The 23,070-nt window shown below is 34.0% G+C and overlaps 1 protein-coding gene across 1 annotated transcript; it reads left to right on the top strand.

Moving 5' to 3' along the window:
• Positions 1–14,823: 14,823 nt before the first annotated feature.
• Positions 14,824–15,354, top strand: LOC145040378 (uncharacterized). Its single transcript, XM_078988315.1, has one exon. The coding sequence runs from the start codon at positions 14,824–14,826 to the stop codon at positions 15,352–15,354; it is 531 nt and encodes a 176-aa protein (XP_078844441.1).
• Positions 15,355–23,070: the final 7,716 nt, after the last annotated feature.

The raw sequence follows: 23,070 nt of genomic DNA on the forward strand, positions 1-23,070 counted from the left end.
CGGTGAACACTCCACAGAGATACGCGAGTGGAGGACCGCCCCCGTAACCAGAATCTCTTAGATAGGAAGCGTGAATTGAGTGTATAGATCTATACGGGGCTGACTACCCCGCACCTGGCTGCTAGCTACAGCCGAACCGAAAGGTTCAAGGGTGACGAAAGTCATATGGGGTGATGGACTATTTATTGCCCTAATTAGTCTATTATATGGTTATGGAACTCGCAATTTGGATAACATAGATTTACATAATAGTAATAATGAGTTAAGTAAATAGTTTAATTGGTATATGTTAGTTTTATAAACGTGTTAAAATTAATACATTTTCAGAGTACATCTTTTACATTACATTTTGGGTTGGTGAATTAACACACACATTACAAGGATAGCCAGGTTTTCAGTATACATCTTTCACATTAGGAAAATATGGGATTTTCCTAGGATCACAGTTGAACATAACCAAAACAGTGTAACTTAACAGTTAACCAAACATTACTTTTAAGAAAATATGGGATTTTCTTGGGTCGTAACATTTTCAGAAACCAAAAGGGAACTCGTACATTTTCACTAAACAAAACCGCTTATGAACTCACCAGCTTTATGTTGATTTTCAAACTGCTTGTATTCTCAGGTCCACATTAGACAGGTACCCGATGATCCATTTTGGCGAAGACGGAGTGCATAGAAGACACATCTTATTTTTGTTCATATATACTATGTAATACAAATGTACAACTTTAGTTTTGAAAAAAATGTAAATTTCTATATGTAATGTAATGGTTGTTTACTTTACTTACTATGTGCATTGGATTTGATACTCAATGTGGAGTCCGCCCCGGAAATGTTTCCGCCTTCGGTTTTCGGGGTGTGACAGTATGACTCTAAGACTTGTATTGGAACGAAGTATGACTCATCTTCTTGATTTAACCATTTCACCAATTCAACTTCCTCTTCTTAGTCATAAGAATGCACTAAGATTTCCTTAAAGAACTAATTGTGCTATGGTTTCTTAATCATTAAGATGATCACAAAAAATGATACAACAGTACTCCCATCTTTTCAGATTTGAGAAACTTTTATCTTTCTGCCTAAGTTGATTCTTCTTATTTGCTCTGTCTTACATTGAAACGTTTCCAATGTTTTAGAACTATACTTAAACTTGTAAGTATAACCATATTTTTTGAACTTAAGTAAATCATGACGAATAGTCTTATCGATCTTTTGTGGTGGACTTAATCAGTGCACCAGAATGTGTACTCGATCCCTTAGTCATTCACTTGACTCACACATCCATGTGAACAAGTAGTTAGTCTTAATTTTCCAAAGATGAAAAATTCTCATTCATAATGCTATACAACTTGCATGATTCCATGTTCCGGTCCAATTGAAGCTTGGGTGATGAGTATATTTCCTTATTTAGTAAATTTAGACATTACCACAAATGAAAGAATCAATTTCATCATTCCACTCTTGCTATTAATGGAATCATATAAGCAACAATTTTTTTTCACAAACGCCATTGTAAGGATACATAAAATAAATTAAATCAAAATTTTCTTTTTATTTTTTTTAAAACTTTGCAGAAAAAATTATCCTTACAATCCATATTAAAATTTTTTGTTATCTATTCCTAAGCAATATCTCATAACTCCTAAGAATTAGCTCAAGAATCCGATCTTCAAACTATGCGACAGAAATCCATTTACACGATCAGATTCAACATATTCTTTCTTTAAGTTCCTTCACTTTTTTTGTTGATTCTTAAAACATCACCATGTGACCCAGTCACATCATGTATCAAGAATCTCATAATAGAAACTTAGCAGAGTTAGATAGTGGACTTTACCTGAAGTAGAGTCAAACTTATTGACTTTAACACCCTTAGGTAAATTGGCAGCTTTGCAACCAATGCCCCTTACTTTGGAAATTTCACCTATGGACTCTTTGGTAATGGAACATGAGAGTATCACAGACTTACCCTTTCTCTTTACCATTTGGTGAACCGAGTTGACTATGGCCGATCCCTTTCCATTGGGAAGAGAGAGCTTTACTGGATATCCAATGTCATTATTGTCAATGTCCACAAGTTTTAGGAAGTTGATCTTAGCAAATAGATAAGATCATTAAGGGTCTTATCATAGTCTGTTTCATAAGAGTCCCATAGGAACTCACTATGTGACTTAGAAAGTGATTGAACCACCAACTTTCTCAAGAATTTGACACCCAACTCTACCGGCTTGTCAATATGTGACTACATCTCCAAGATGTGACCACACATAGACCTTTACATCCCAATTGGGCTTGAGTGACCTTAAACTTTTCAAGAACTTGTAGGCTGGGGAGAATAATTGGAGGAGGTGAAAGAAGTATGATTTCCATGGGACATCATCTTCATTTAGGAAACTTGTTTCAAGAGATTTGGGAAGATCATAAATGTCTAAACCAGACATCTTTTGGGAGATATTCAAGATAGTGGATTTAAAGTGGTTAATATAACACCTAATATGAAATATTAAGGCTAGGACCCAACACATTACTTTTATAACTTGGAAGAGGGATGCCGTAATCCAAGCTATAAAATATTTGATGGTAGGTGAATGACGATTCACCAATTTCCACCAAGATAAACGAAATGTATTATTAGGTTTTAATTGGATTTGAAACTCCTATATTTTTGAGATTCATTGAACTTTTCAATGGCATGTTTCAATCTCGAGTGTGCCCTTCAAGTTTTGTGACTGGGATGCCGAGGATCACAAAACAAGGTGTGAAGTAACCATGCAAATATATTGGGTACCCTTAATATTTACCCCTTAATCTATGTGCTGGTTAACCACACACGCTCCACCGATACTAATGATAAATATTAAGTTACCCTTTGCCTAACTTGTTAAGTCCAGGCTAGTGTGCCGGTTAACCACACACGCTCCACTAACGACATAAGCAAAGTGCAAAGTGTAATTTCATGGGTTAGCACCTTATTCACTTTTTCCTAAGTAACTAAGATTGGGTATTTATAAAAGGTTTAGTTACTTAGTATTTATCATGAATACTTTTAATGAAGGGAGAATTATAGTCCTTGTCTTACCCGTTCAGCTAATGACCCTCCACCATTCAAGGAAGTGGTGGGTGAGAGTGGACACCCATTAAACTGTCATTTTATAGGCAGTAACCTTATACCCCCTTATAGACCGGCTTCGTGAATGAGGCCTACTAACGGTAAGACTGACTTGCTCTTATATATATATATATATATATATATATATATATATATATATATATATATATATATATATATGTATATATATATATATATATATGTATATATAATTAACTTATAATATTATAAAGTATAAGGGTTGAATTTTAACTTTTAAAATTCTAAGGGCTAACCTGGAATTAAAGTATTCATAAGTGAAAACTTTTCAAATTCCAAAACTTGAGGGCAAGTTTTGAAACTATTCAAAACTAATTAATTCCATAAATTATGTGTTTAAAGTAGTTTTAATTAAAAGACTCTTCAAGTTCCATAACTTGAGGACAAGTTATGGAAGACTTTAAACTAATAAAAGAATGTACCTTTTCTTTATTTTGTAACTTATGGAATTAATTAAGGTTACATATTTTATTACTTAATGAAGTGACTCTTGAACCTCCATAACATGAGGACAAGACTCTTCAGTTTTTGTAACCATTTCCAACTTTTATGAGTTTTAAGAAACTTAAATGGATTGAAAACACATAATAAGTTAACTTTTATATTAATCTAAGCAACTCATAAGAACAAGATAATTCAAATCAAACTTTTTCATGTAATTAGCATAACTTTTAAACTAATACAAAACATGAATCTATTGACAATTATCTTTGAAATTGGATTAGCATGAACATTACCACATCAAAAACAAGTTTATAAGTCCAAAAACAGCTTATGGTAATGTTCCTAGTCTATTTCTAGCCAAAACAATCGAATATATGTTGTTAGGGGTCCAACTCGGCGAGTGCATGAACCAACTCGGCGAGTTGGATGCTTTTTGCCTTGGACTCGTCGAGTCCCTTCATGGACTCGGCGAGTCTGCTGTGCAGACAACTCCAAAATTCGATTTTTCAGCCAATTTTGCAAGTATAACAAGAAAACAAGCCTAGGCTCTGATACCACTGTTGGGTTTTTAGCATTCTAACACCCCTAAGTGTACATGCAACCCTAAATACCTTGGATCTATGTTTTCTCTATTATACATGCAAATATGAACTTTCCAAGGTATTCATCCTAACTAGCATAATAACATTGATTCATGGGCCAATCGTTCCCTCTCCATCTAGGGAACATACTCATCTCAGAACATCAAAATAAACCTCTCCCAAGTCACTGAAGTATGCTCTGCAGGAGTAAAACTGGTTGTCACAAACTTCCACTAGTCCTTCGCGCCCAGCCGAAGTTGGTTCAACGCGAACCGAACCCTCAAATGCTCTGGGCATGAACATGTGTAAAAACATCCATCAATATCAGAGATCCACCTCATAGAAGCAATCGGATCCTATGTCCCATCAAACTCTAGTGGTTTCGTGTTGCTGAAATCCTGATACAGCAACAAGTCACCTCGCTGTAGCCTAGCAGCAGTGACAGCTACGGTGTCTGCAGCAGCAGCCGCCTCAGTAACAACAACATATCGCTCATCAAATATGTCCATTAGGGTGGTCTTAATTGACCCAACATCTCAGGAATCTCCTCTTGAATGGCTGCAACCACCTCATCATGAATCATCCTAGGAATCTCATCATCTTTAGTCCCACTATTCTTGGGGTAGTGGCATGTACCCACCATGATTTCTCTAAAAGACAACACAAAAATCATCAGAGACTCGCTCGAGCATACTCACACTCGACCACTCATCCCTACTTGTTCCTTAGCATCTTAAGGATTCTTACTTGGGTTGTATACAAACCAGGTGCTTTCAGTAGTACATCCCCAATACTACCTTCCACACCAACCTATAGTCAACCCAAGTCCTCCTCCTAGGATCCTAATTCACAAGTACTCTATCTCCTGCGAGTATCAAACTACTCTCTCAATAAGCTCCTCATATGCTCATCTAGGTATCTCTCCTAGATTACCCCTCGTCTCAAGCTCTTTCTAAGAGATTCCTGCTAGATACTCCCACTTAGCCTGTGAGGGAAAATAACAAATATCAACATCTCCTAAGCTAAGGTATCACAAATCAGGAAACTCTAGCCCTAAAATATGAATGACCTATCCTATCCTCTAGCATGCATCCCTAATATCTTATAAATATCTCATAATATAAACAAATAAGGGTATTTTCGGAAATCACTGTTCGGGCTCTGGTTGATTGTACACACTGCTCCATCTCGTTTTCTCTTTTAAACTCTTACTCGTTTTAGAAAAATCATTTCTCTTTAAAAAAAATTTCAAATCCTTAGTTTGAGTTCAAACAAACCTGAAGGTACATCCGAATCACTCAAATCAAGGATTTTTTATGAACTTGTATCACCATTCATTTTCAAACAAAAATTTTCATTTAAAAACCCAATTATCTCATTTCAAAACCACAAATTCCACAAACATCAAGTTATCAAAACACATGTTCCAAAACAGTTTGTAACACGAATCCAATTTTGTTTGAATAAAAATCCAGGATCCTCAAAATATAACTCCATCTCGTGTGTACAATCATGCTGACGCCTTCCCGCGAGCCTAAGAATTACCTGAAACACATATCACATAACACGGTAAGCAAGAAGCTTAGTGAGTCCCCTAAAATTCCACACACATCGCATTAGCCTCTCATGGCTAAATCTCAATAAAGACCCTCCGGTCAATGTGTCTCAGTGGAGACCCTCCGATCCTAACTTAATAAAGCTCAGAATAATACACAACATAAATCACAAAGACATAATGCAGGATATCACAATACTCAATAATAGCATACAAGACCCTCCATTCACACAAAGTTACCACTCATGGTAAGTATAGTAAGAAGACTCACCTCGTAAGTAAGCAAGTAAACCTCGTACCCCTTAAACGGTCTAATCCTCGCCTACATGTCATAATTATCTCTAATTAACACTTAGAACCACAACATTAATTAAATTCAATCAATCTCTCTCTCTCTAACTCTTGGAATGGGTAAAAGACCATTTTACCCCTCCATGGTCTCCATAATCCTATTCTTGACCAAACCCTAAAAGTCAACAGAAATCAACACTCGACTCAACAATCCCTGTTGACCCAACTTAGCGAGTGCACCTATGTGACTCATCGAGTTCCTCTTGTCCTTAGAAAAAAATCGAGAAAACTCCAACTTAACTCGTCGATTTATCTCGTCAACTCACCGAGTTGTAGCATGTTCAGCCTATCAGGGGAAAACCCTAACTGACTTGTCGAGTTGGCTCATGCACTCGTCAAGTCCCTCTTGACCAATTCTCATTCAGTCGATTCTAAGCAGAAATATTGTCCCAAACTCTATATCTAACTTCCCAAGGCGAAATACCACGTAAAGCTGCAAGCTTTACATCCATCCATGGCATCAAGGGCTCGAAATGCCAAAACAAGCTCTATTATAGGGTGTAATGCATAAAGGCTTGCATCTAGATTGATAAATCTTGGATCTTTGGACTCAAAGTAACTCCTACATTCCACATATGAGGTTTAAATCTCATGGCATGCTCTAATGACTCCAGAACAAAAAGATGGATGGAAGAAAACCCTAAGGCTCCCTTGAATGAGATCTAACAAAAAGAAATGGTCAAGATAACAGATTTTTGTTGCGTTTTGAGCATTCTAACACTCCTAAGTGTACATGCAACCCTAAATACCTTAGATCTATGTTTTCTCTATTATACATGCAAATATGAACTTCCCAGGTATTATCCTAATCTAGCATACAAAACAATGAATATAACAAGATAGAATACATACCTCTTTGATGTAGAATGTCTTCATGAAGCTTGAGTGCCTAGTGCTTCAAGTGTGACACCTCAAATGGTTCACACAACACCAAACACACTTGGAATAACTTGAGAGAATTCTACAACTCATGAAATCGTCTATCCCTCACACTCACACATAGTGCACGATTTTATGAGCCATGGGATTCTTTTATATGGTGGCTAATAGGGTTACACCATGTAACTCATGACTTTACCCATTCCTTATGCTCCATGGAGTTTAACCTCCATGGAGTATCCATGAGCCACCCCATGGACTTAGTCCAACATAAGAAATCTTGGATCACAAGCCCACTTATATAAGAATGAATGATTTACACAATCAACCCATATATTTAATTAGTCTTGTTTTGACCACTTAATTAATTCCAAATTAATTCTTGATCAATACTAATTAAATAACCTTATTAATATATTAGAACTTAGAATATATTAATAAACCTTAAGTGTTATTTCTCTCATTTTAGTCTATCCAAATGCATGATGCCATGCAACCCAAATGGACCATGTCGAGTCCGGTCAAGTCTTACCAATTATAGTTATGGACTTAGACATAAATCCAACACTTTTTACCTTCAACAATCTTTGGTAACCTTGAGCAACCAATCTTACCAATTATAGTTATGGACTAATGTCAATATGGTCCTTCCAAAATTATCACTATACTTCCAACTATCCTTGAGCAACCAATCTTTGGTAACCTTAGATTGTCCTCGATAATTGTTTAATCCTTTTAGTCATATCCAATTCTAGACCTTTTCCCTTCTTAATGACCTAGGCATTTGGAAAATTTTAGAAAGGATGAATATATCACATGTAATCGATCCTATATCCGAAGCACATGGGACACGATTCAGGATGTCTCACATAAAGACTAAACCAGTCTTTTGCTATAATATTTCCATTTCAATTTGCCAAGTTCTCATAATTCAGATTATGAACAGGGATGTCGTAATCATAATCAAATTTTAGAACGCAAATAATGGACCCATATACGAAATTTCCTTATGTTGAGCCATTCCAACATAAAATTTATATATATATATATATATATATATATATATATATATATATATATATATATATATATATATCCTTGACTAAATGATTAAAACCTCATAGTCTAAGCTTATAGATTTGAGATGAAGTACAATTTCCTCTCCCCTAATTATAGCAAAACAACTTTTTCCTAATTGAAACTTTTTGTTTTCTATAATTAATAATGCTAACTTGTAATACTTATCATAATTATCATGCTCCCACTAACATGATGATTATTAGCATAACACTTATGCTCCCACTAGCTTTGACATGTATCCAGAAATTAGTTGGACTTGTAGAAATCAATACTTTATTGACTTTCTTACCAAAGTTCAGATTTCTGATACTAGATTGCTTTGATAAAACTTTATCAATATCATACACCTTATCTTAGATAGCTGACAGGTGTGTCTAAACAATTTCAGAACTATGAAAAGGGATGTCGTAATCATAGTCTCAATTGTTTAAACCTTTGCCACTTCTCACAAGTCTATGTTAGTGTGTCGGTTAACCACACACGCTCCACTAACGACTTTGAGATTGCAAGTATCATAATTGCTATCTAGCTAAAATCTACTTAGTGAAAGTGTTTCCTCACCATCATTTTCATGAATCGGAGAGAAACCTTATGACATTTAGATTTAATAGTGTATGTGTTCTTATCCATGTGAGTTGTCAAACCATAGGCACAAGACAAGGATAATGACAAATCCAAGTTCATATGGACTGAACTCAATTTTAATTTCTTGCCACCTAGCAGCTCAAGGGCCTGTCATTGCTTCCAAGTTGTTGTGCAACCAATTGAGAACTCTAAGAACTCATATGCAAAGAAAACTTTAACTGGAATGGGCACAAAATACATTAACACGATAGCTTATAAACCTGAAGTCGTGTGCTAGTGAAGAACTTCAGGTTTTATTCTTGATTAGTTCTTGAGACGTTCAAGACCTTTAAGACTACCACTGTCCTCTTGACATATAAGAATCTCTTGTCAGGTATTCAAGAGATAGTGTGGATTCTAATCAAGACAAACACTTCACACAATTGGCCTTAATTGGTCTTTGTTTTATCCAAAACATCACAACTTACCAACTTTAAATGTACAAGAGTAGGCTCTGATACCACTGTTGGGTTTTGAGAATTCTAACACTCCTAAGTATACATGCAACCCTAAATACCTTGGATCTATGTTTTCTCTATTATACATGCAAATATGAAATTCCCAGGTATTATCCTAATCTAGCATACAAAACAATGAATATAACAAGATAGAATACATACCTCTTTGATGTAGAATGTCTTCATGAAGCTTGAGTGCCTAGTGCTTCAAGTGTGACACCTCAAATGGTTCACACAATACCAAACACACTTGGAATAACTTGAGAGAATTCTACAACTCATGAAATCGTCTATCCCTCACACTCACACATAGTGCACGATTTCTTGAGCCATGGGATTCTTTTATATGGTGGCTAATAGGGTTACACCATGTAACTCATGACTTTACCCATTCCTTATGCTCCATGGAGTTTAACCTCCATGGAGTATCCATGGGCCACCCCATGGACTTAGTCCAACATAAGAAATCTTGGATCACAAGCCCATATATATAAGAATGAATGATTTACACAATCAACCTATATATTTAATTAGTCTTCTTTTGACCACTTAATTAATTCCAAATTAATTCTTGATCAATACTAATTAAATATCCTTATTAATATATTAGAACTTATAATATATTAACAAACCTTAAGTGTTATTTCTCTCATTTTAGTCTATCCAAATGCATGATGCCATGCAACCCAAATGGACAATGTCGGGTCGGGTCAAGTCTTACCAATTATAGTTATGGACTTAGACATTAATCCAACACTTTTTACCTTCAAACAGAAGCTAACCACAGAATAACATCAAATCCAAAAGCTCCTACTCATCCAAGCTCTCTTGCTCTTCAAATCTCCTCCAAGAATGAACTAAAACCCATAATATTAGCCTCTCTTTCTCTCACACAAGGTTACAACTCGATTAGGGTTTCTCATAGTGTAGTAGGGTGACATGGGTGGCGGAAATAAGGGCTTAAGGTCCTTTAAATAGGACACAAAGCCGGAAAATTAGGGTTTCCTCACACAGCTCACTCGTCAATTCGGGGTCCTCCGACTCGTCAAGTAAACTCTAAAAATCCCGCGGCCATATTAGTCTCTACTCGGCGAGTTGGTGCTCCCCAACTCAACGAGTTGCCCTATCAATAGAAGTAAAATAATTAAATATCATACCTGGGAATTTGGATGTTACAATTACTATAATTAAACACTTGTGAGACATGAAAATAGTCCCTAATATATTTATTTCAAAACAACCAAGAAACTTACACAGAGTATTATGTTGCAATTACGAATGAAAAATTAAGTATCTTGTTATTATGAAGTATGTTTTTTTGGAAAGAGTATTATGAAGTATGTAGCTATTATAAAGTATTTTACTATTATGAATGAAAACAGCCCCTAAATAAATAATTTTTTGTTAGAATTTTGTTAAAATAAAGTGTGTTGCTAATATGGAAAAAAAAAGTACAAGACCTATATTGGTAGCAAATTAAAGTACATTGCTATTATGGAATATGTTTTTGGTATGTTTCTACAATGGATAAAAAATGTTGATATATTGTTTGTTTGCTAATTATATGTTTGTTTTTAGGTTAAGGAGCTATGAACCCAACTTGAAAACATGGAGAGGGAAAGAGTTTTGATGCAACAAAAACTAGAAATAATGGAACAACAATTGGCTCAACTAATGAGACGATTTGGTAACCCTCATGAAGACCGATGTTAGTTTTGTTGTTGGAAGTTTTTATTAAGCATGTTGGTGAAGTACAACAATGTAATTGTTTTGGTGAAGTAGTAGATGGTAACTATCATTTCGATGAGGTATTGGATATTTAGATAATACCTATCGTTTTGTGGATATTTAGTAATTACTATCATGTTGTTGATGTATTGAATAGTAGTTATCATTTTGGATTTGTATTGAATGATTTGTGTTTGTTATTATTGTGGTTCAAAGTGCATATTTAAAGAATTTGTATTTGATTTATATTTTATAATATAATTTATGTAGAAACTGCATTATATATAATTTATTTAATAACCTTAATGTATAGTATAAAAAAAACTGCAACATAATACCAACAAAAAAATATCGAACTAAACTTTTTTTAAAAAGGGAGTCTGTTGGAAATTTGTTGGAAAAGTTTGTAGCAATTTCGTTGGAAATAGGATTTGTAGGAATTCTGATGGAAAAAAGGTGTCAGTGAGCCTAGGGAAACCTTGTTGGAAATTTGTTGGAATTTCCTATGAAATATATTTTTAGGAAATGTGTCATACATTTTGTTGGAAGTTTGTAGGAACATTGTTTCCCATGGCCCTATTTTCTCCAAACACTTTTTGTCGGAACTTTGTAGCTAAACCTTATTTCCTTCAAAATACCAACAATATTCCTTGTAGCTAACCATCCATTTTTCTAGTAGTGGCGATTTTTTTTATCTGATCATTGTCACAGCCTGCTACCATTTGGATCATCACCATCACAGCCAAACCCCATCAAAATCATCGTCTGTAGGTTTGGTTTGGAGCATCAATCTGGTACAACACCCTTTGGGGAATTATCCATTTGGTAGAAAACCTCTTGGCGTAACATCGAAGTCTTAATTAGATCTTTGATAAAATTGCAAAAATGGACCCTGTGTTTGGCAAAATTATGCGACTTTGGTCCAAAACGATACTTTGATGCACCACTGGTCCAAAATTGGATTTTTCCATTGTTTTTGGTCCCTCCCATTAACTTCCGTCCATATTGAATGATATACACAGTTAATGAACCTTCACTCTACGCACTAAACCCACTTTGTTGATCGAAAACCCTAATCGTTCATTGAAATCTTGCATTTGATCATCAACCGCAATCGTAAGTTTGAATCCACGAGTATGGTCCAAATGTGGGAAATTAGGCCAAAAAATCAGTGTATTGATGCAATCCGAATTTACGGTAACGTACTCTGTTTCTTACATATTTCTTTGAAACAAAAAAAAATCTTTTACAATCCATATAAAGTAATGTTTTTTTGGTTTGGTTCATGATTTTTACAGAAGGATATCCCACGATGTTCACTATTGAGCTCCATCATGGAGGGAGGTTCACAAAATTCCCAGGGATAAGCTACATTGAAGGAAAATTAGACCACATTGACTTGGTAGACATGGATGAGTTCTCTGTGCATGATTTGGACGAGGTGATGTTGAAGCTTGGTTATGATGTACCACTAGTCATTTACTACCACTATCAATTGTCAAATTGAGATTTGGAGTTTGGTCTTAGAGCTCTAGGGAATGATATTGATGTACTTAGTCTTGCACAGTACATTGAACATCATAAGATCATCAAGGTATACACTGAACATAATGAAACTAAGTTACTTACATACTTTATGTCTCCAAGAGTTAAACCTAGGGTCATAATTGAGGAAATAGCAGATGATGTGCCCACTGCAACTGTTGGTGATCAAGATGTCCCAAATCTTGAATTGTGTTTAGTAAGATATGAGACACCCAAATACAATTCAAATAAGAGATTGAGGTTAGTTGATGGGAGTCAATCATGTAGTAAGAATTTGTGTTTCAACTTGGAACACACTGCAACTGTTGGTGATCAAGATGCACATGTTGAAATTGGTAATGAAGGTGCAAATATTAGTGAGCAAGGTGCAACTGTTGGTGGTCAAGATACACATGTTGAAATTGGTAATGAAGGAGCAAATGTTAGTGATCAAGGTGCACCTGTTGGTGATCAAGATACAGAAGTTCATGATCAAGGTGCAAATGTTGGTGACCAAGAAGTAAATACAAGAGAGTTTGATACCTTTGATGACCAACCATTTCAATTTGAAGACTTTGATCCTTTCTTTGATCAATATACTTTTAATGATGGTAATGATCAGAGTATGGGTGTTGGTGCAGAACTTGGCACAGGACTAGGGGAAGTTCAATTTGAAAGTGAGGGAGTTTGTGAAGGACTTGGTGAAGGAGGTAGTGAAGGGGGTAGTGAAGGGAGTGAGGAAGATAGTGACTTTCTTGAAGATGAAGAAAACTATGTAAGTGATATTGAGGTGGACATGAGTGATTTCTATATGAATGTTGATCTAGATGTTGAATATGTTGACAGAGGAAAAGGTGTTGAGACTGAAAATGAAGTTGTTGATACAGAAGATGTTGAAGGTGTTGAAGTAATTGATAATGATGAATGGGACTCATTAGGTGAAGATAGTGATGATGAAAGAAGGAAAGCAATATTAAAACAGATTGTGAAGGAGAAGAAGTGCTCTCTTGGTGAAGTCCATACAGTTACTTTTCAAGTGGGTCAAAAGTATAAAAGTAAAAAGGAAATTAAGGACAAAGTCAACAAACTTGCTATTGAGAGTAGAAGGAATCTTGGCTTCAAGAAAAACGACAAAACAAGGCTTAGGGTTGTGTGTAAAGGTAATGTACCTAATGTAAATGCAAGTGGGGTAGGTAAGGGCAATAAATTAAATTGTTCTTGGTCAATGCAGACTTCGCGGTCAAAAGATAGTGATTATTGGTATGTGAAAACTTTACTGGACAAACATACTTGTGTTCAAACTAGAAAACTTAGGGCTTACACTGCGAAGTATATATCTGCACAAATCTTAGACATGGTCAAGTCTAACCCTACAGTACCCCTTCGAAGCATTCAAGAGCAAGTTCAGAAGAGGCTTCAAGTTGGTGTGTCCATACACAAAGTACAGAGAGAAAAAGAAACAGCTACAAAGGACGTGAGTAGTGACTACACAAAGCAATACGAGGTGTTAAGAGATTATCTTATGGAACTACAAGCAACTAATGTGGGTACAACTATGAAGCTTGAGGTTGTTAATGAGCCTAACAGTACTAGAGAAACAAGGCTATTTAAAAGGGTGTATATTTGCTTAGGGGCATTAAAGAAAGGGTTTAAAGCAGGCTTAAGAGATATTCTGGGACTAGATGGTGCTTTTATGAAAGGACCCTTTCCAGGCCAAGTACTCACAGCAGTTGGATTGGATTCAAACAACGGCATATACCCATTTTCATATGCCATTGTTGAGACTGAAAATATGAGTAGCTGGAAATGGTTTCTAGAATGCTTGGGATATGACTTAGAGTTGTACTCAAATTCTAACTTTACTTTCATGAGTGATAGACAAAAGGTACTATTTTCTTCTTTTTGTATTACTAATAGTTTATTTGTATATGATTGTTGCAATGATTATGTGAAATAATCCTTTACAGGGACTCTTACCTGCTATTGCACAACTATACCCATAGGCTGAGCATCGATTCTATCTAAGACATATTTATGAGAACATGAGGAAAAAATGGAAAACAAAAGAGTATAAAGATCACTTATGGCAGTGTGCAATAGCAACCACAGTACCAGAATTTGAACACTACATGAATGAACTTAACAAGTTTGATAAGGATGTTTTTGAGTGGTCGAAGAAAATCCCCCCTTACCATTGGGCCAGAAGCCACTTTTCAGGTTATATTCCCTAACTTAGGTGAAGCTTTACTAGTGCTCATAGTATATGATTTAGTTCATATAATTTTCTTGTTTAATACAGGCAGAGCAGGATCAGATATATTGCTCAACAATTTATGTGAGGTTTTCAACAGTAAGCTTATTCATGGTAGGAATAAGCCCATCATAAGTTGTCTTGAGTACATCAGGCAGTACCTTATGAAGAGGATCTGCAATGTAAAGAAAGTGATGTCCAAAGCTCCAGGTCCACTCACTCCAACAACATCAAAGTTACTTGAGAGAAATAGGGAAGCTTCAGTCCAATATAGAGCTAGATGGAATAGGACTGCAAAGTATGAAGTTTATGGTCCTTGGCATGACCAGCATGTGGTTGACATGACAAATATGTCATGTACATGTAGAAGGTGGGAATTGAATGGGATTCCATGCAGGCATGCCATAGCTACAATACATGAAATGGCTGATAGTGGAGACAAAGTTGGGGAGCTTTACACTTATGTCAGCAAAGTGTATTGGCTTCAAACATGGAATGAAGCTTACTCTTACACTGTGGACCCTATAAAGGGTAGAGCCATGTGGCCAAAAAGTACCTATCCATTTCAATTAACACCACCACCACATCACAATCAACCTGAGAGACCTAAGACCAAGAGAAAGAGAAGTGCAGATGAAAAATATGATAAACAGATGCAAAATCATGGTGCAGGTGAACCTGAAAAACTTACCAGAAAGTTTGTTAGTGTCAGGTGTGGGAAATGAAACAATAGGGGTCATAACTCAAGGACGTGCAAGGGTCAAGGTGGGAATGCAGGAAGCAATGAAGGAGGGAATGCAGGAAGCAGTCAAGGAGGGAATGCATGATGCAGTCAAGGAGGGAATGGAGGTAGCAGTCAATGCAGGAATTAGTGTATTTTGTTTAAAAACTTATCTTTTGGTTTAGCACAACTTTTGTGTATTTCGATGTAATGGTTTAAAACTAGTTTGTTGTAATGGTTTTATTTTGGTCTTTTAGCCCTTTTAGTCATGAAACTAATGTCAACCTTTTGTCATTGTTGAAGAATGATGTTTATGGTTTATACCAACTATTGGTTGTCATGTTTATGGAACACATTTATGGTTATAACAACTGTTTTCTGAAACAACAAATAAACATTAACATTAGGTGATAACTGCAATACATTGTCATTATATCCTTGAAAAGGGTACAAATTTCTGAAGTTGTCCAAAATAACCCTAAACTGATATTACATTATACCAAAAACTACCACATTCCCTTGTTACAATTTCATAAGACAAAAAAACACCCAAAATTACATGCAACTACAGGGGCCCCTAATTGCTTATTACTAAATGAAAAGAACCCAAACCACCACAAATAGTAACCAACTTGCAAACAAACACATCTTCAATCTTGCCACTTGGTTTACATTGTTGATATTCCTCAATAATCCGGGTATTATCAACATAGATCGTGCACACATGGGAGGATCAATCCATCCTAAGAATCCGCATCTGGAACCCTTCACATAAAAAAATAAACCCTAAACATGAGGGTGATTTTCCAAAATGAGGGTATAATATCAAAATCGAACACTTACCTTTTGAGGGCAGGAAAGAAACCTCCGACCAGGGTTTGCTGATGTCCAAGAGGTGCGAACCACCGCTTCCCTACCACAGAAACACATCACCATTTTAATTTTTGATCTCTAAGTAATTGTGAACACAGAGTAGGAAGAGTATGAAGCTCGTGAAGTTGAAGATGGAAGAGTGATGTAGCTCTGCTTTTATTTTGAATAAGGTTGCAAAAAAGGTCCCTGTAAGTGGAAAGACGAAAATACCCCGGTCTTTATTGCATATAACGGAGTATATGGACGGAAGTTAATGGGAGGGACCAAAAACAATGGAAAAATCCAATTTTGGACCAGTGGTGCATCAAAGTATCGTTTTGGACCAAAGTCGCATAATTTTGCCAAACACAGGGACCATTTTTGCAATTTTGTCTAGATCTTTCCAGGCTCAGTGAGCATCTTTTCTTGGCACATCTACTCGAAATCACAAGAGGATGATCACGACTTAAGCCTCTTGGCACATCGACGATCACGTGATCAACCATCCTCATGAGGATTTTTTTGCGCATGCTCCAACCTCCAACACTCTCTTGCGCCATATCAATCTTGGGCCATCCAAACCTTCTTGGCGCAACAACAAACGTCCTGTGGATTCGTTTGATCAGTTCATCGAATCCCAAGATCAGCTCTCCTTAATTCCAACATTATTTGCTATTCACACCTTAATTCAATTCATATTCCCCCAAGAGCTTGAATTGGCTTATTCGATTTTCTTCAGAGTTAATGAATCATCTGTTCTGAATCCTTTAAACTTTATGCTCTCTATGTTGGATTAAACATTGATGGTTGTGCTTTAGACTTGCTGTTGTGAAGATGTAAAAGAATTCACAAAGTTTTTTTTGACACTTGCATGTACATCTTTTTGATCTTTTGTTATGGTCCTACTGACGCAAAAAGATTACCCATAAGTATCAAAAATATGGCTTTACAAACCTTTTTTGACAATTTGTTTTCTTTTGCGACACTTGCATGAAGCATTGTGACAACTTGGATGTCGCAAAAGGTACACCTTGGTGATAAGAAATCACATTTTTTTGGGGTTCCCACACTATCAAACACATACACGATTTTTTTTTTCTTTTCAAATTTTTTATTTTTTATTAATTAGTTTTTTTATGTAGTTATCTTTTGGATAAGGCATCAACAACCACTATTCTAGTTTAAATTTTACATCTTTATAGGGTTCTTAGTGTTTATCTGATATTCAAGGGATCTCCATTGATTTTTTTTTCCAAAGCCTATTTTGAAAATATCATTTGTAATAAAAAAAAAATTGATATGTTACAAGTCTTTTAAGTTCAAGACTTAACACCTTCGCTTTATCATAACACTCGTTGATATAATTTAGCAAAATATAAAAAAAAATATTTATTTTTCCACTTTGTAGAAAAACAACAAGTTTTTAATTTTTATCCAACACTTGATTTTTCTTCAAACTTCTGGCCTAAATAAAACACAACACGAGTTTGCAAGTTATTCCTATCTATCACTTTACTTTCCTATCTTGAAAAAACAAATTTTTGTCTAGATCGCACAAATTCGAACATTTTTTTATTCAATTCCGAATTTTTTAAACTGTCATGTTGATAGTTAAAATTTTATTTAACCAAAGTTTTCAAGTTTGAGGAGCACATTCTCTCGAATAAATTTTAAAGTTTTTTTTTGTGTGTCTGCTTCAACATAAAATTCCATTGAACTAAAGGGGAAACTGTTGGAAATATGTTTATGTAATTTTCACTTGAAATAAGTTGAGTATTGATTTACATTTTCTAACAAACAGTATCAGAATGTTTCAAGTTGGAAACATCTTGAAAATTCAACAATTGTTTGAAGAATCAGATGTTGGAGCACTTGAAGTGAACATGAAGCACTTGTTGTTAACATTGAGCACTTGTTGAACATGGAGCACTTGAAGAAAGCAAGTTAGATCATTATGATATTAGATGGCACATCTAGATCATATGTGGAGCATCATGATATTGGTGGAGCATCTGAAATATTAATGGCACCTCAGAAACATTGTTGGATCATCCACAACTCTTTGCCTCAACAAGACATTGATGGATCAACATGAATACTTGGTGGGTCAACTCAAGTCAATGGATCAACATGATCACATTGATGGATCAATAAGATTGCAGATGGATCATCATGTACAATGAAGACACGTTCCAATGCTCAAAGGCACATGAATTTCGCCCATGGTCCATCTTGAACAAGTAGTTGTACATCTTCAAGTTTAATACATAGTCCAACAATTCAAGAAACAACTCAACTTGATCAACGAAACTTCTAGAAGTTGATGACATATAAGAAGACAATTGAGCAACATGATGCTCATGTTGCTCATCAGATTTCCAATGTTGATCAAGAAGGCTCATGAATTATGAATACTCATAACGTGGATGGAACCCTAATGGAATACTAACGAAATTAGAATATTCCATCCATTCTCCGTTAGGTAGGGCAATGGTGTCAACTGATGACTAAGTCATGATGATATGTCAACACCTAATTGATCTAGCCATGTCATAGGCTTTTCAAAGCCTATAAATACGCCCCTTGGGATCCATTATAAAGTTGCTCTTTTTTGGTCATTCCTGCTCATTCTGCATAATTGTTGCTTAGACTAGCTTTTAGAGAGCCACTTGAAAGTTTTAGTGTGTTTTACACTCAAACACTTGTAACTGAATTTTGATGAATATGAGACACTTTTGAATCATTAATCTTAAACATATAAAAAAATGTTTTATCATTAACTTGGTGGTTCACAACTCTTTATTTTCTGCATTACTTGCCACTTGATGATTCTGACACTCTGTTTCAGTATTTTCAACTCTTGGACTCTTCAAGTCAAGGTTTACTGAATTTTCTCATGTTCTTCAGTAAGTGGCATACTTTTGGAGGTATGCCCACATTTATAATAGTTTTGTAATATTACTATCAATGGGAGGGTCCTTTTGAGTTACATGCAATAACAGATTTAAGATATAATTAACAAGAGAGAAATTATGAGGATCTAGCTTGTTAATCTATTAGTAATTAGTAAAATAATAGAAACTATAGATCTCAATTGGGGTTTAAAGTTTAAGATTTGAAATTCAAATTTTCGGGATAATTACTTAGTGACCAAATAACTATCCAATTAGGAAACTTAACCCTTCATTATATATATAAGGGTGCTTAAAACCATATTTTTGAATGGTCCCTTTTTCCATTTGGTTTTTCCTCTCTCAATATCACTATTTGGTTTAAGCATCGTGTCCCTTGGAGCGAGGTGTCATGTCTAATAAACTAAAACCCAAATCGTTTATGTGCGACTATGAGAGATGAATCCTAGTTTGGGTTATATAGATCCATCAAAGTTGGCAAGAAAAAGAACAAAGACTGCAAGGGTCTGTTTTTGGTTTCTCCCTACTTTAATAATTTAGTTGCGTTAGATCGAATGAACATGTGATCCTTCTCATGAATTATGCGGGGTTTTTTTGTTTGTTTTTCCCCCTTTGCGATTCTAGATTTGTATGCTTGAATTCAATCAGTATGAGCAGGTTGTTAGAACTCTTTGTATGTGTTTGTCCATGTGTTAATGTATGATTGGTTTCGACTACATCGTCTTTTGTTTGTATATATATATATATATATATATATATATATATATGTGTGTGTGTGTGTGTGTGTGTGTGTGTTTGTGTATGTATGTGTGTGTGTGTGAGAGAGAGAGAGAGATTATTTGAGCTTTTTCTTTGTAACTCATTTATGATCAATCAAAGAGATAAACATTTATAGTCAGTTTTTCATTTCACCAGTGACTTGTGATTTACCCAACAAGTTGCTATGCCAAATTAACTATAAAATGTATACTTTGACTTCGAGTTCAGACATTTCATAAGAATTGTCGTTCCATCAATCGCTTGTCATTTCACTATAGAGTTTTAATGTCGATTTGACTACAAAAATGTATATTTTGACTACAAAATTCAAACATCTACTAAGAATTGACACTTCGCCAATGACTTGTTATTTCAATAGGGAGTTTTTCTGTTAATTTGACTCACTTGGACCTAAAATGTATGTCTTGAAAATATCTAAATTGAAAATATGGTATGTCCATGGATAGATCTTTTTATAGAGAAAACATTGAGAAGAAAATTTACCTCAAACAGACTTGGTATCAAAATAAATATGAATGTTCAAAGTTGGATATTATATCTTATTTTTCACCAAAGAGCATATTTTTGACCTAAAAAGGTACGCATTCCCATCATCCAAAGTTAGAGGGTGATATGCTTATTGATAGCCTTTGTTACATCAAGGACAATGAAAAAATATTCACCCCAAATAGATTTCGTATAAAAAAATTGTGATGGTTCAAAGTTAAGAAAAGAAAAACGATATTTTCGTAATTCATAACTGTGAAAATCTATATACTCAACCAAATTATTTTGCAATCAAACTTAGCAAAACGAAGTTGTTTTTCTTTAAAAAAATTCGCAACGACACATATCCATAGATCATATAAGGAAAATCATGGCTATTTGGGTCATCTTGTAATTATGGTTTATTTTACGGTAAAAAAGATATTATGGATTTTTTCTTATGTAAATATACAAAATGTAATATAAAGTTAATAAAGATAATAGAAATGTTTGATTTTGTTAGTAGTTACATTACAGGTTGTTCCTACAACCTGGTTCGCTTGAAACCATAAAACCGGTCAAATTGGTCATTGATTTAGTTTTGTGGTTTGTATCTTTATTGTTTTATTTGCGATTTCAAAATTTTCAAACCGTAATAAACAGTTTTGCTTGTAATTTCAAAAATTTCAAGTGTAATAAAATCCGATCGGACCGTCGGATATATATATATATATATATATATATATATATATATATATATATATATATATATATATATATATAAAGTCTTGTATATGTAAATATATTTAGTCTTACTATATATTAATTTAATGTTTTGGATAGCCTTTTAGTCTGCATGAATTGGACAAATGTTGGATGTAATAAAACTATATTTGATGTTTTTAGTTCTATTTTGTATTGAACAATATTTAACAGTTTTTATGATTTTTTTGGCAAACTTTTATTATTTTGACATATTTAATATTACAAATTTTTTCTTTCAAAATTATTCTAATGGTTTCGATTCCAATGAGCCTAAAAAGTCAAACCATGAAACAAAATCAAAACCAAACCATTAGTAACGGTTCGGTTTTAATTTTTAAAGGTTCGGCTTGGATTTTCGATTAACAAAAGCTATTGCCAAAGGTTTGGCTTCAATTTTACCTAAAACCCGAAAAAATCAAATCATAAATACCCTTTGTGGGTTATATCAATAGAATAAGCACACGCTCACATAAAAAAATTAAATATACACACTCATCCATTCATAAAGATTAAATACATAAAATAATTAGGGATATAGTTTTGTGGTGGATGTAGAATTTTTTTTTATTGGGGGCATTGGAAAGGTCAAATAGTTAAATCAATGGGGTCTAGTCAAATTTGTTGGATAACACATAGGCGGATTATATTTTATTCTAAATGATATGTTTGATCAGAGTGGCAAGTTGACATGGATAATTTATTGTAATTAATAAAGCTTTTAAGAATATAATTTTGACAACTTTTAAACAAAATTATTAAAGACTAAACTTTATTTTAATAAATATAATATTCAAATAAATGATTAATTTTGATGCCAATATAAACTTGTAAACTAAACGCAATAATAAGAATAATAATCAATTGTTTTTTTCCTAGTGCGTAGAGGGTTTTATATAAATGATCATATAGACTTTGGCCCAAAGTTTAGTACATTCAATAGGAGCAGCCCTACAAGTCTACAACTAGGCCTTCTTCTCCCACTATTTTGGCTTCCCTTAGACCGATAATATTGTCTTTAATACCAGCAAAGTTTTTTTTTTTTTTTTTATATGTATTTATTAAACTTTAAAATATAATATTTATTCGGCTTAATTTTTTAATATCATATTTATTTTTCATAAAAATTCAAAATATTATATTTATCTAAATCCTTTTTTATAATGTTTTTAATTATTTATAATCATATTTATACCTTAGAATTATTATAATAATTAAGAAATTTAACCATATTATCCTTATATCTATGATAATAGAATGTGAACTTATAAATTGTTGGAATTTTGATATTTTGACAGACAAAAAGATTCATCTTCAACCCTTTCTATGGAATGTATATTTTGATTATTTAGTTTTTGTTGTTGTTGATAATTATTATGTTGTAGATGGAGGATATTTTAGATATTATCATTGATATTTTGATGTTTAAAAAGTGCATATACGATATTTTGATATTTAAGAAGGACATATATGATATTTTGATGTTTAAAAATGACATATATGATATTTTGAAATTTTATGAAAGTAAATATGATATTTAGAAATTTTATGAAGGGTAAATATGATATTTAGAAATTTTAAGAAGAGCATATATGAAATTCATTAGGAAGAATTCTGGTTTTGCGTGGTTGTATACGCGGCCAAAGAAAACAATATGAAAATGATCTATTAAAACGGGTTGTCATTTTCCCTTTCATCAAAGTGACAAATTTATCAAATATGTTGTTGCCTTTGAAAGAAACAATTAAAGCTATAATTTTTTTTATCATAAAACTCCAATATACATGATCAGGACCCAAATACAATTGGTTGAGGAGAAAAAAAAAAACTTAAAAGAAATATATTTGGATGTTACTATAACTTAACACGTTATCCATCAATTTCTTCTTTTGAAAGTCTTTCTTCTATCGCCTACATTGCATGTAATTTATCAAAAATTTGAGATTGAA

This window comes from Lactuca saligna, chromosome 4 (assembly GCF_052625555.1).
Source record: "Lactuca saligna cultivar CGN05327 chromosome 4, ASM5262555v1, whole genome shotgun sequence".
Taxonomy (NCBI): domain Eukaryota; kingdom Viridiplantae; phylum Streptophyta; class Magnoliopsida; order Asterales; family Asteraceae; genus Lactuca; species Lactuca saligna.